The 12,580-nt window shown below is 31.7% G+C and overlaps 1 protein-coding gene across 5 annotated transcripts in view; it reads right to left on the bottom strand.

Annotated features, from left to right (window-relative positions):
* Positions 1–12,580, bottom strand: part of LOC103577048 (ecdysone-induced protein 74EF) — a 64,658-nt gene that overhangs the window by 7,195 nt on the left and 44,883 nt on the right. For 4 of the 5 annotated variants that reach the window (XM_053740864.1, XM_053740863.1, XM_053740862.1 and 1 more), the window contains 3 exons: positions 4,937–5,185; positions 3,943–4,110; positions 3,568–3,807 (listed from right to left, as the gene is read on the bottom strand). In XM_053740864.1, the coding sequence (XP_053596839.1) occupies positions 3,568–3,807; positions 3,943–4,110; positions 4,937–5,185 (657 nt within the window). The remainder of the gene's footprint in view (positions 1–3,567; positions 3,808–3,942; positions 4,111–4,936; positions 5,186–12,580) is intronic. The other variant, XM_053740865.1, reaches the window with a different exon arrangement.

The raw sequence follows: 12,580 nt of genomic DNA, 5'->3' as shown, positions 1-12,580 counted from the left end.
TGGATCTGATGCTTCGGGAGTTAGTCGGTGAAGCGGAGTGCGGCGAACGGGGAAGGGGCAGACGGGGTGAATTGCCGGCGACAAGGTCACCGTCTATACCTCTATACTAAACTAAATAAAAACGACGACGACGATGCCTCCTCGTTGTTGCCCGTGTATTATACATACTTGCACGACACTCTAGTCCGAATGTGCCAACGCACTACATACGTGCAAACACACACACACAACATTCATACATGTCCATAGCATGCACACAGCCAGTTCTCTACTCAGCGTCCGGGAACGTCCGCACGATTTAGCTGACCATGTGAGTGTGTTAATGTGTGTGTGTATTCGTCTCGTCAGATGCACATAATGGAATGAGGAAAGTGACACTCAGCGTTCGCACTGAGGAATTCGGTCATTAACTACTTATCACTCTTGAAGAAAAAAAATAAATTTATATTTATATTTATGTTTTTATGATGAGTTTAGAGCGCGAAGAATAAGAAATAAGATAAATAGCTTGAGCAAAAAAAAATAAATTATTTAATGGATGAATAATTTTTTTTTCACTGCAAATAGATGAGACGTGAAAACGTGAAGTTGATTTACTGCACGCATACGGAGCATCATCAGTCCTTGAGGGAAATAGTATTTCATTCGCCGTATGCACATACTGTATTTATATCACTTGAGATTATCGTTATATATATTTTATTGTACTAAATTTTATTTATTTCAGTGGCCGTTTAATCGACTCGGGACCCCGTTACCCTCTGCTCGGAACTATCGATCGATCATTCATACATTCACAGTCAGCATGTCCGGTGTGAGTTGAGAACCGTTTGTCCCTCTCATGCGCTGCGCTATGCATTTTTCTCGTCGACGACAGTACATATATATATATATAAAACGCAGAAAGAGTTTGTCGTTACTTACTACATATGTATATACATACACATACACATGTAATAATATATATACATACATATGAAGACACACATGGCGCGTAAGAACTCACATATAAGTGCGCTCTGATAATATGTGGACTGTAAATATATAATACGGCACAACACTATCGTAAGCTCTACAGGGGCAGAGACCCAGGAAGGACACGCGCCGCCAGTCGTCAGCAATACAAAGATATATATGTGGATATATGTGTATGTGAACAAAGATACTCTTAATACTATCGCCGTTGAAACCGCTCATTTCTAGGTATAACGCACAAAGAAGTTATCTTAGACATCGGATACTTGGATAGGATGCACCTAAATCTGCTCCAATTTAAAAAAATATATTTTTAATGGGTTTTTTTTAAGAAATATATATTTCTTCCTTCTAACCAAGAAGGTCATTTAAATTCTATTTTCACGCACTGTTATTTCTTTATACTTTCTTGTCTTATTTTTTTCGTTTCGACAGCTTTATTTTTGATGCTCACTAAAATATTCGACACAGATTTTTAAACTTCCCAGTACATCTTCAAGGTGAGATGTTCCTGCTAGCTATTGCCGGCTAAAAAATTTTGCAAAATAAATATAAATAATAATGATGTTAAAAAATTTATAAATATTTAATCAACGAGTTTGAGGATGCGAGATAAGGTAGAGATAAATATACTAGTATAGTGTGGAGTGACGGGTATGCGCTAATAACCGACCTAGACCTAGACTACGATAGTGTACTAGTCGAATAGCTTTTTTATTTTTACTCTTCAGGCTTTGCGTCATCCCATCGCTGTCCTAGACTTCTTGCGTATAAAGAAAATGTCATATTTTTTTTTTAATAATAAATTTCGCGTGTCCACTCATACATACACATACACAAATACATACTATACATATATATTACAAGTATAAAATATAAAATATATATAGTGACGTTTGAGATTTTTAAAAATTTAAATTGACTCATAAAAATTTTTTCCTTGGATAAATAATCTAGTCGGTTTGTTTATTGTTTTTGTGTCTGTATGCAAATATATATAAATATATATATATAAGCATGCATATTTTTTGTACACTCACTTATATCATTCTTGCGTGCGTGGGTCTTGCGTATATTATATGGCAATCTTTTAAAAATATCCGACAGAGTACTTGATCTAGGACAACCGAAACGTTCTTGATCTCCGCACAACATCACCAAGGTATTATTATCTTAATAATTAAATTAATTAACACTCGAGGCATTTTAACGGCTCACAGTAAATTACAGCTGCTAAAAAAAAATACCTCTCTTTTAAATTTACGATAATAATTTGTCTTAAATTTATTAATTACATAAAAATTTATTTGTGAACAAAATAAAATCCTTGAAACGCGGGTAATTTTATTGCTAACAATAAAATAAATAAATTTTTATGTAATTAATAAAATGAATAAAGTATTTAATTTAAAAAATTGATAATTCATCACACAAGAAGTTGCGTCGGTGTAATACCAGACAGTGAATCCGCTTACGATATCGAATGTAATAAAAGTGAAATCCGCAGGGCCATTTCGTAACGTTGACACTGAGGCCGCGTTTTATACGTCAGTTAACGTAATGCGCAAACCACCGATTTCTTTATTTATATTTTTTTATTTCAAATCTCAAATTTATTTATTTATTCTCGTCTTTGCATTTAGCGAAAGACTGCTCGCTAATTCTAATAGACTAGAAAAAAAATTTATTCTGATGCTGCTCCACTTTGGAGATAAGATTCACTAGAATTTTATTTCCATTTTTTTTTTTTTTTGCAAATGTGTTGTTATTTATCAACTTATTGTTATTTACGACTCGATGATATTTAAAGTGTTAAATAGATGTTAATATTTAGCGGGTATTGTTAGTGGTAGGAGATTACGGTAATGTGTCGCGATTAAAACGGCATCAGAGTCATATCTGTTGGCATAGTATCCGCAATGGGAACACAGCGGCAGCGGGGTCTCTTTAAGTTACCAAATCGTCGTGGCGCAACATTTTGCTTATTCACGTTCGATTATACAATCCGACACACTTTTACTCGGCATCCCGTCACTACTGCCGTCTGTAATGCCGTATTATACTGCTGAGTAGTGGGCTCGGCTCACCTCAACTCGCTTCTCATTCGTCAAACTATTAAACTTTTTTCTTAATAATTATTAACCTATTTTTATTGCCATTTCCTGTAACCTGTTACCCTTTTACAAATAATTAACTGCATTACTGTCAATTAAAAACAAAAATAAAAGTCCATTTTTATTTCCTCTATTTAAATTCATTTTTTGTCTATTTAATAATTAATTTAAAATGAGATACTGATTAGTAAATAAAAATTCAAATTTTAATATTTTAAATGTCAAAATATTATTTTTTTAAAAAATATTATTTCCAGACAAAATTTATCTAGGACGGCTATCAAGTGGCATTTGGGTCACGAGCGTTCTCGAACGTTACTTTTATACCAAGTTACATTATTTTATTTTTTTTAAGTCTATTTTTATTTAACCAGTGTCTGAAGCATAGAAAATAAACTAAACGTACGATGAATAAAGAGTTAAGTAAAGTAGAATATGTTAAATAAATAAATAAATAAATATAAAGAGTAAAACTTACATGTCGATGGCTGGCGATAATGGAGATGTTGTAGGCTCTGTGTTTGATGGTGGTGGTGATGGTGCGGTGGTCCCATAGTTGACGGCATACCGTGGTTGCCGTGGGGATGGTGCGGCGAGGTTCCTCGATGCGGATGGTATTGCGATGTGTGGTGTTGATGAGGGTGGTAAGAGGGTGGCAAGAATCCCGTCGAGCTCGAATATACTCCAGGGCTATGGCAAGCCGATCTGGCGATCGCTGCTATTTCATAACATACCAGTCAATATATTAATTGTCTCTGCCTACATACTATCTTATAGCTCAAGGCCCATTAAATATTTATTTATTAATTATTTAATTAATTGAATAAATAATTAATACTTGAAAGTAAATTACCTGACGGTAAATGTGAATGATGGGAACCAAGGCTTGGTTGTAAAGATGGATTTGGATTAAGTCTTGCTTTGAGTAATAAGTTTGCGTCTTCATTACCACCAGACGATGTACTCGATTCAACATCACTTACTCCACTATCTGCAGGACTGGCTGGCAGTGATCCACTTCCTAATTTAAATTAATAGATAACAAATTATTATTTTTAATGAGGATTCATTTTACTCTAAAGGGGAGGTTATTTTAATAAAAAAATTTAAAATCAGAGTGAATGCAAATTCAAATGAAATCTAAATCACTCATCTGAAAAAAAACTCTCTACTCCGTATGCGGAGTGATTTTTTTGTAAAAACTCCGAAATTCCGAGTGACGGATTGAATTAAAATCCATAATCACTCGGAATTTTTCACAGTGTATTAATTAATAATAATAATTTATATAATTAATTGAATGGGTGTATAAAGCAATGAAATATAAATATAAATATAAATAATAATAATAATAAAAAGTGAGACAAGATATGACACTAATGTCGTTAAGCCAGGTCTCGATCGAATGTGCAACATAAACTTGTTTTCGCGTGGCTGTTCAATTAAAGGTATCTTTATGCAAGAAGCCGAAGGTCATCTTGTCATTTAGTATGCATACAACAGTAGTATTCCCACGGTAACCAAGCTCAGTTGCTACCAAGACAATTATTTAAAACTCGTTCAGATACAGACAGACTGACTATGACTATATATTCTAAGGGTGTATGGTGCATATGCTAAGTAGACGAAAGAGTAACTGATGCTGGGCAACCAACGGCTTATCTTCGCCATTGGTTTTATCATACAACTGTCTGCAGACTAAGCATTACCCAGGTCTAGAGCTCCAGGTCTACTTTGCTGACAATATCATGACAAGATGAGAGACTGCCCAGTAACGTTATCGAGACTACAGACTACAGACAATATACAGACGTGCAATGACTGTCAGTAGTTGTAGTAGTAGTTACCTGGTGTGTTTGTGGTGACAATGCCGTTCGAGCTGTAAGGAGGCTGTCCAAGTTGAACGTGATTGGTCAAATGCCGTGTGTAGCCACCATTGGGTATGCCAAGATTGTGCTGCGGCGGATGCTGGGACAGAATACCATGAAGTAAACGTGTTCCTGTTGTACTGCCTGGTTCAGCTTTAACTGTCGCAAGACCCATTGCTTCGTCTGGATCCGCTGAGTCATGTGGCGCTTGTATTTCCCTCGTATCAACTGTAATTATTAAATAACGTTGATAGATTAAATACCTATGTAAGCATTACGCTCTTTTATTTTATTGTATTTTTTTTATTGCAGTGTTGTGCAGCAGTTGCATTATTGAGCAATTGCTGACAGAATAATAAAAAAATTTTATATTGTTTGTTATATTTAATGACGCGGAATATATGCAGATATATAGATATATGGCTGGGAGGTTGAGATAGGCAGCAACAACGGCAGTGCCAGCAAGTGAGTTGTGTATAGACCGCTGGAGAGGAAGTGAAAGCCACTGTAGACTCTCCTTGACCCACTGCAATGTTTCTACCTTCCTTCCAGCCAGTGCCAGTACACTACCATCAGGTTCATTAAGCAATTTCTCAACGAGTTCATCGATATCAGGGAAAAATTATACTGGAAAATCATACCCAGTAAAAAATTATAAATAAAAACACCAGTCCGCCACTTTTATATATAACCATTTTTTTTTTTTTTTTTTAGTCTTTGTGAGTTTAAATATATGTTATATACATGTATGTAAATATATTGGTATGGATTGCGGATAAATGTGTAGGTGTGTAATTTACGTTATTGCTAGAGGGTCACGCAATAAATGCTCGCAGGATTAACTGTCAAAATATTGAGGCCAATTGCCCATATCCACTGAGTTCATCGAGATACACAGTAGTGATATATATATATATATATATATATATATATATATATATATATATATATATATATATATATATATCGTCGAGATTAATTCATTTATTTTGCATATACTTATTTTTTTATTTTTATTCGCATTGTTGTCAACTGATTTTTTTAAACGCTTCCTTTATGTCTTTTATTTTGCCTGACGGCCAAACATCAACCATCACGAAGTAAACATATTTATATATAAATATATATACAGTCAATAGCCGAGTAAGATCAGTGTGTGCCAATGCCACGTAATGAATACCAATGCTGGCTTACTTGTGCGTTAAATGCACCTGGTATTGCGAAAAATGTTCACACATGTATTTCATATGTCGTTTAAATATTTCATATGTTCCTAAAAAATTTCATTGATGCTAAATTACTGTAATTTATATTTTTTTTATGTTGATTGAATACCAATGTACAGAGAAAGGGCAAGTGAAGATAGAATAGATGCATGATATTTTATCGATAAATTGATGAGACGTCTTGCGAAGTCTAGAGCAAATTTAGCCTTGTGCTCAATTCAAATAGAAACAAGTTCTAAAACTAGGGTCAATTAATCCAGAGGGGTTGACAAAAGGCACACATTTGACCTTGTAGGATCTTGATGTTAGTGTAGATAGGCAATCAAATAAAAGTAATACCGGAGTTAAAGAAAGAGGGAGAAATAGTGCAAGAGAGAGAAAGAGATGAAAGATGAGGGCGGAGGGTCGAGGGCGATGGACGTCTAGCCACATCGATCCACTTGGATATTACATCTATTCTCTATATGATTCTCTATATGTCTCTGGTCTCTGGTCTCTGCTTGTCATCGACATTTGAGACAATGTAATTAATTTATTTATCACTTAGGTGTTAATTTCTTTTTTTATTTATTAATAATACTTAATTGTCGGGTCATTTATTACATGGTCCATAAATAGTACATATGTAGTAATAATTATTATTTTTATGTAATTATTATTGATGAAAAAATTATTATTTCGTACAAATATTGATACAAAAGTACACAGAAGAAGAGGCGCAAAAAATATTTTGCATTATGAATTGAAGACAAAAATTTTCTCAGAAATGCATAGGAAAAAAGTTATCTTGGGTTAAGAAAATGTTTTTGGAAACCAAGTTAAGATTTTTTTGAGCTAAGAAATTTTGTCTTGGTCAGAAGAAATTTCTACTTTACCCGAGAAAGTTTAAGTTTTCAAGAAAAATTTCTTGCACAAAAAAAAACGATTTCTTGGTGCAAAAAATTTTTTTTTACCCCAAGAAAATTGTTACCTGGCTTAAGAAATTTTTTGCATTAATGAATTGAAAAAAAAAATTTTCTTAGGGTGAGAAAATAAATTTTTTGCGCCAATAAATTTTTTCTTGTTCCAAGAAAATTTTTTTTCTCCCAAAGAAAATTTTTTAGGATAAGTAAAAATTTTTTGCGCCACGTTCCTTTTCTTCTGTATAGATGTAGACGTTAACGGAGATGTAGATATACATAAATAAAAAATGTTATTGAAAAGCAGGCCATCAGGAACTAATAGATGAATATCCGTGCGTGCGATATATAATATAATGTAACAGTAAGGTCAGTACATAAGTTGTGTGCCGGACGGATGGACGGTACGGGATAACTTTCTCTGTTAAATGTAAACATATGATACATATATATGTATATAGATATAGGTAAGCTGCAGCATGGTACATACATTTGTGTCCGGCATTGCGTAACGGTAACGTGAGACTCTCTCTTTCTATGTGACATCACGCGCTCTCAGACGTTCAAGTACAACACACGGTATGTGTAATGGTTATCATATCATATGGTGAATGTACGCGCTTATATATATATATATATATATATATATATATATATATATAAATATATTGAATTTATATATATACACCAGCTTACATATTTGTCCCAGAAAATAATTATCTACTTGAAATCATTCATCCGTTTTATTACAGCGGCAAATAAATTTAATTTATTAAGGAATTTATATATTGACAAGTATAAATATTAATTTTATTCGCAACTAATTGGTATATTTTTTTTACTTGTGAAAAAAACGAGTTAACGTATGACAAAACATAATTTAGTTAAATTATCGATAAGAAATATAAGGAAACGAAGTAATTTACTGAGGACAATGTTGCGCGTGACAATTTTCTTGATAATTTAAATAAGTAAAATAGATATGGAATGTGGAATCAATTATATTATTATCGAGTAGTTTAAATATTTGAACACACTTGCTATTATTTAAAAACTTAAAACTTTCCATTTGTTTAAACAAACAAAAAAACAATCACTGGAGCGTAAATTATTTATATAAATCAATGTCTGTTGATTGACACAGCGTTTTTTTTTTAAATGTCCATATACTTTAAGTTAGAGCAATGAAATACTTTCGCTATTATATTTTTTGAAGAAGGAAGTGCTTAAATATTTCTTTACTACAACCCTGACCTATTTTCGCATGATTTTTATTTATATATTTCGTGATGAATGCTCTTAGACATTTAAAACCTCGTCACTTCATTGTCATGATTCGTACGTGTAGCGAAGTACCCGCGACCTCACATATATACGCCTACTTCCTTCAAAAACTCAACACAACAGGAAGAGAACTGCTTAAGAATTTAAATAAATCATGTTTATTTTATTATTTATATTTCAAAAAAAAAATCTCCATTTTTATTTTTTAAAAAATTTTTAAATCATAGTTTTTGTCAAAAAAAAAAAAACATGTCAAGGACAGTAAGAAATGCTAGACCAAATTATTATACAATAGTAAAATGAATAAAGTATATATATTTATACCATATATATATTTATAATAACTTTCACTTTTGTCAACTGTCATAATAAAATTGTATAATAGTTTACATTAACAAAGTTAAAAATTCAAATCGAAGGACGGTGTAAAAATGTAAATAGTAATACAGTAACCGGAAGTAATGCTTTGAAAACGTATTAAGTCATTTATGTAGTAAATATTTAAAAGACAATTACTTAGTATAAGTTAACTAAAGTGAACTCGTGCCATGGTATCTGATAAATAGTATTACACATGTACACATATTTAGTAAACGTTACTTAAATGTATAGTAGATATATAGATGCAGATATAGATAATGGACGCATATAATACAACAGTAGCTCTTGTAATTCTTATCGCGGCAATAATAGATGGTTGTTGTTGTTGTGTTGGTTTACACTAGTGCAAAGTATTGCCTATGGATCGTCCTATGGTTTTTATTTATATATATATACATATATACATAATACATAATACTAGAGTAGTACACACTTATATTAGTTCGTAGTGTGTAGGCAACGCGCATTATTACTATGTAGGTCAGGGCTGGTGCATTAAACGAGCGCGCGTCTCTTCCTCTATGCACCGCGGAGGCTTGTCATTACCTCGTACCTCGACAACGTACACCGAGAGGGAAACCAGTCAACGAGTATCAAGTACAGTGACAAAGAGAAGAAACGAGGTAAAGAAAAAATTACACGCTTTAAAACGTTGATCCATCGACGTATGTACTTATCTAACGGGTGTCTTTACTTTCAATTTTTTATTATCAATTTTTTTTTTTCCGTCAACTTTTTTTCCCATTCCTATATTTATTGTATTCATTTATATTTATAGATGTTTTTTTTATCCATCGGAGCCAATAATTTTATTTTTTGATAATTTGTAGTCGCGGTAAGAACCAGGAGAAAATATAATTGAGGAATCATAAGTGGGACATTAGAGTAAAAAAAGTAAATAGGAATATATTAATATGGATTTGATGAAATAAAAATATAAATAGTGATATTGGACTGTAATATAAACAGAGCTTCCGGTGTGTTCACCGTGTAGATGAAAGTAACACGTCTTCGTGCCAACGTTCCAATAACCCACCATTCGAGAGAGCACAAGGACAGCCTACCCTAGTTTCCTATTGCTGACCCGCCTACGTGTAAATCCCCGCTGCCTATACATTGCCAAGCTCTTATATACTATTATACTACTGACTTGTATACCTTATAAATGTATAAGGGTATGTATGGATGTATGTACATATTCCGGGCCGATCGGCGTGGAAAATCGATCCTTACCTCTTTAAAGGTGAAAATTCGTCGGGCGTGTAAAGGTGATGATGCTTACAAGAGGAAAACATATTATACTTTACTTCTATTACTCTTTTAGTCCCTTTCTTTTTTTTTTTTTTTTTACGGAATTACTCGACAAATATAGGGCGAAATTATCTGCATGACTGAGAAAGTAGGGAAACGTGTGTAATGCTTTTTTAAAGGTAGAAGAGACTAGATGTTTTAGATATATATGGGTGTATATATAGGGGGAGGGGGAAGTGGAGTACTTGAGGAAATACTTTCGAGGATTACGCTAAATCTTTTTTTTTAATGATATTCAAAATGTAGCAGACTGACATATTTAAAATTATTAATAAATATAGTAAATGATTAAAAATATGAAATTTTAAAAAATGGGCATTTAAAAAATTTTAAAATTTATAAGTGCATTTTTTTTAATTTTTTTTTTTTTAATTATTTACTCTATTTATTTGTAATTTTAAATTTGTCTGTCTGATGATCCTAAAATTAAATTGCTAAGATTTCGGATTTTTACTTTTTCCAGCGATTACAAAAAAAATTACAAAAGAAAAAAAAAACTAAAAATATGCACATGTAGAAAATTAAAAAAACTTCAAGTGCAATTTTTTAAAAATATTTATATTTTATAATTTGTCTATTTTAAAAAAATCTAAAAACTATTAGACGTCTTCTAAGTATGATACTGAATTTAGCCGACGTCTAATAATTTTTAAATTTTTTTTCAAAGCAGCAAATCTTAAAAAAAAAATATTTGAAAAAATTGCACTACTAGTTTTTTCAATTTCGTACATGTGCATTTTTTTAGTTTTTATTTTTTTGTAATTCATTTGTTGAAAAAAAATTCCTAAAATTTTAAATTATCTGTTAACTTCTGGATCATTTCTAACTAGTATCATAACGTCATTAATATTTTTCAGCTGACACTCAATTTTTTTAGAAAGTTTACCATAAAAAATTCAAAATATGTTCAATAGTATTTGTCCATTTTGCCCCCCCCCCCCGTTCTTACATATGTATGACTGCATGTTGTGGGTTTTCGTCATAATAATAAAATCCGTGGTTATAAGTAATTTAATGTGGGAGTGTGACATTGACGGTTATTTTAATATGACGGCGATGAAAAATAATAAAATGGTTACGTAGACCGGAAGTTAATCCTTCCTTCCTTACCCGACGGACCAATATATCCTGAATCACAATGAACTTTTTTTTCTCGGAATAAGTGACGGCGTTTTAAAATAAAACACAAAAGAATTAAAATTAAACGCGTTATCTTTTGATACTTAGTATGTATGCGTGTACTGTTAGCTGTCGTTTATTTTAGGAACCGTCAAATAAAATATTAATATTTTTAACAAAAAGTGAAAGCTGGCAAATGAAAATTTAGGTATCGTTAACGAGAGTAAATGGACCCCGCTGCGGTTAAGTGAGAGTGGATGTAGATTCTGTGGATTCATATTCGTGCCGGTAAAATTTGGGGTTGGACTGTGACGGACAAAATGAAAAATGAGAGAAATTTTTAGCAAGAAAAGACACTTTCACTCTTACACTTCCTCCTTGCCATCTGTATGCGTCATGAACTTCATCGAATCATGCGTTAAAAAATATTTTAATACCAATGACCAAACGCTTTATCACCAACTCGAATCCTTTGTTTAACTTTTTATTTAAATTATAATATTTAAATATAATAATCGAGAGATTGCACTCGAGTTGAGGCAGGTCATAAGATAATATAATAATTTATATAATTTTTGAGTCCGCAGTACTAAAATAATCGATTAACTCAAATCACCCAGTTTTTAATAAATAAATAATTTATTCGCGAATGATTCTGCGGAATTTTAGTCTGTTCCAATACGCAAATTTAAAAATTAACCCACACATACATTTATATATACATTTACAAATATATATGTAGATATATACATATGTATGGTAATGTGAATTCGACAAAACGACCTTGATGAGATGTGATTGTGTAATTTTTTTTATCGACGGAATTACAAACTCACTCACATACATATCCATATATATGTATATATATATAATTTTTTTAAATACTTATAATGATGTCTACGAGCACGATTGCGCATCTTTATGCCAATCTCTTGTATAATTTTAGGTGGTTAATTTAAAATTAAAAATTTTGAAATAAATTTAAAATCCAATGAATAAATAATCAATCAATCAGACGGAGTTATATTTTAAGAATTTTAATAATTAAAATTTAAGATTATATATGTATATAAAAATCAATACACTAATTGACAAAAAGACAAGAGACAAGACAAGATATATCAAATATTTTGATACAACTTAATTATTTTACGTTTATAAATCGACCTATTTAATTATCTGTGTGCTTGAAATCGTAATAACCCGGATTTTAATCGATAATCTGTCTTACTGAGACACTTGATCGTGATTACACGATACAGTAAACATTTAAATAGGAAGATATTTTGTAATTGTACTTAATTACATTTTTAAAAAATAGTAATATTAATTATTAATTATTTACTCGTGTGATAAAAAATTAGATTAGTGGTTTGATAGTCGAGCATTTTAAAATGAAATTA

The sequence above is a fragment of the Microplitis demolitor genome, chromosome 7 (genome assembly GCF_026212275.2).
Source record: "Microplitis demolitor isolate Queensland-Clemson2020A chromosome 7, iyMicDemo2.1a, whole genome shotgun sequence".
NCBI lineage: Eukaryota > Metazoa > Arthropoda > Insecta > Hymenoptera > Braconidae > Microplitis > Microplitis demolitor.
The sequence above is the reverse complement of the archived record's forward strand: the minus strand, read 5'-3'. Positions and strand labels throughout refer to the sequence as shown.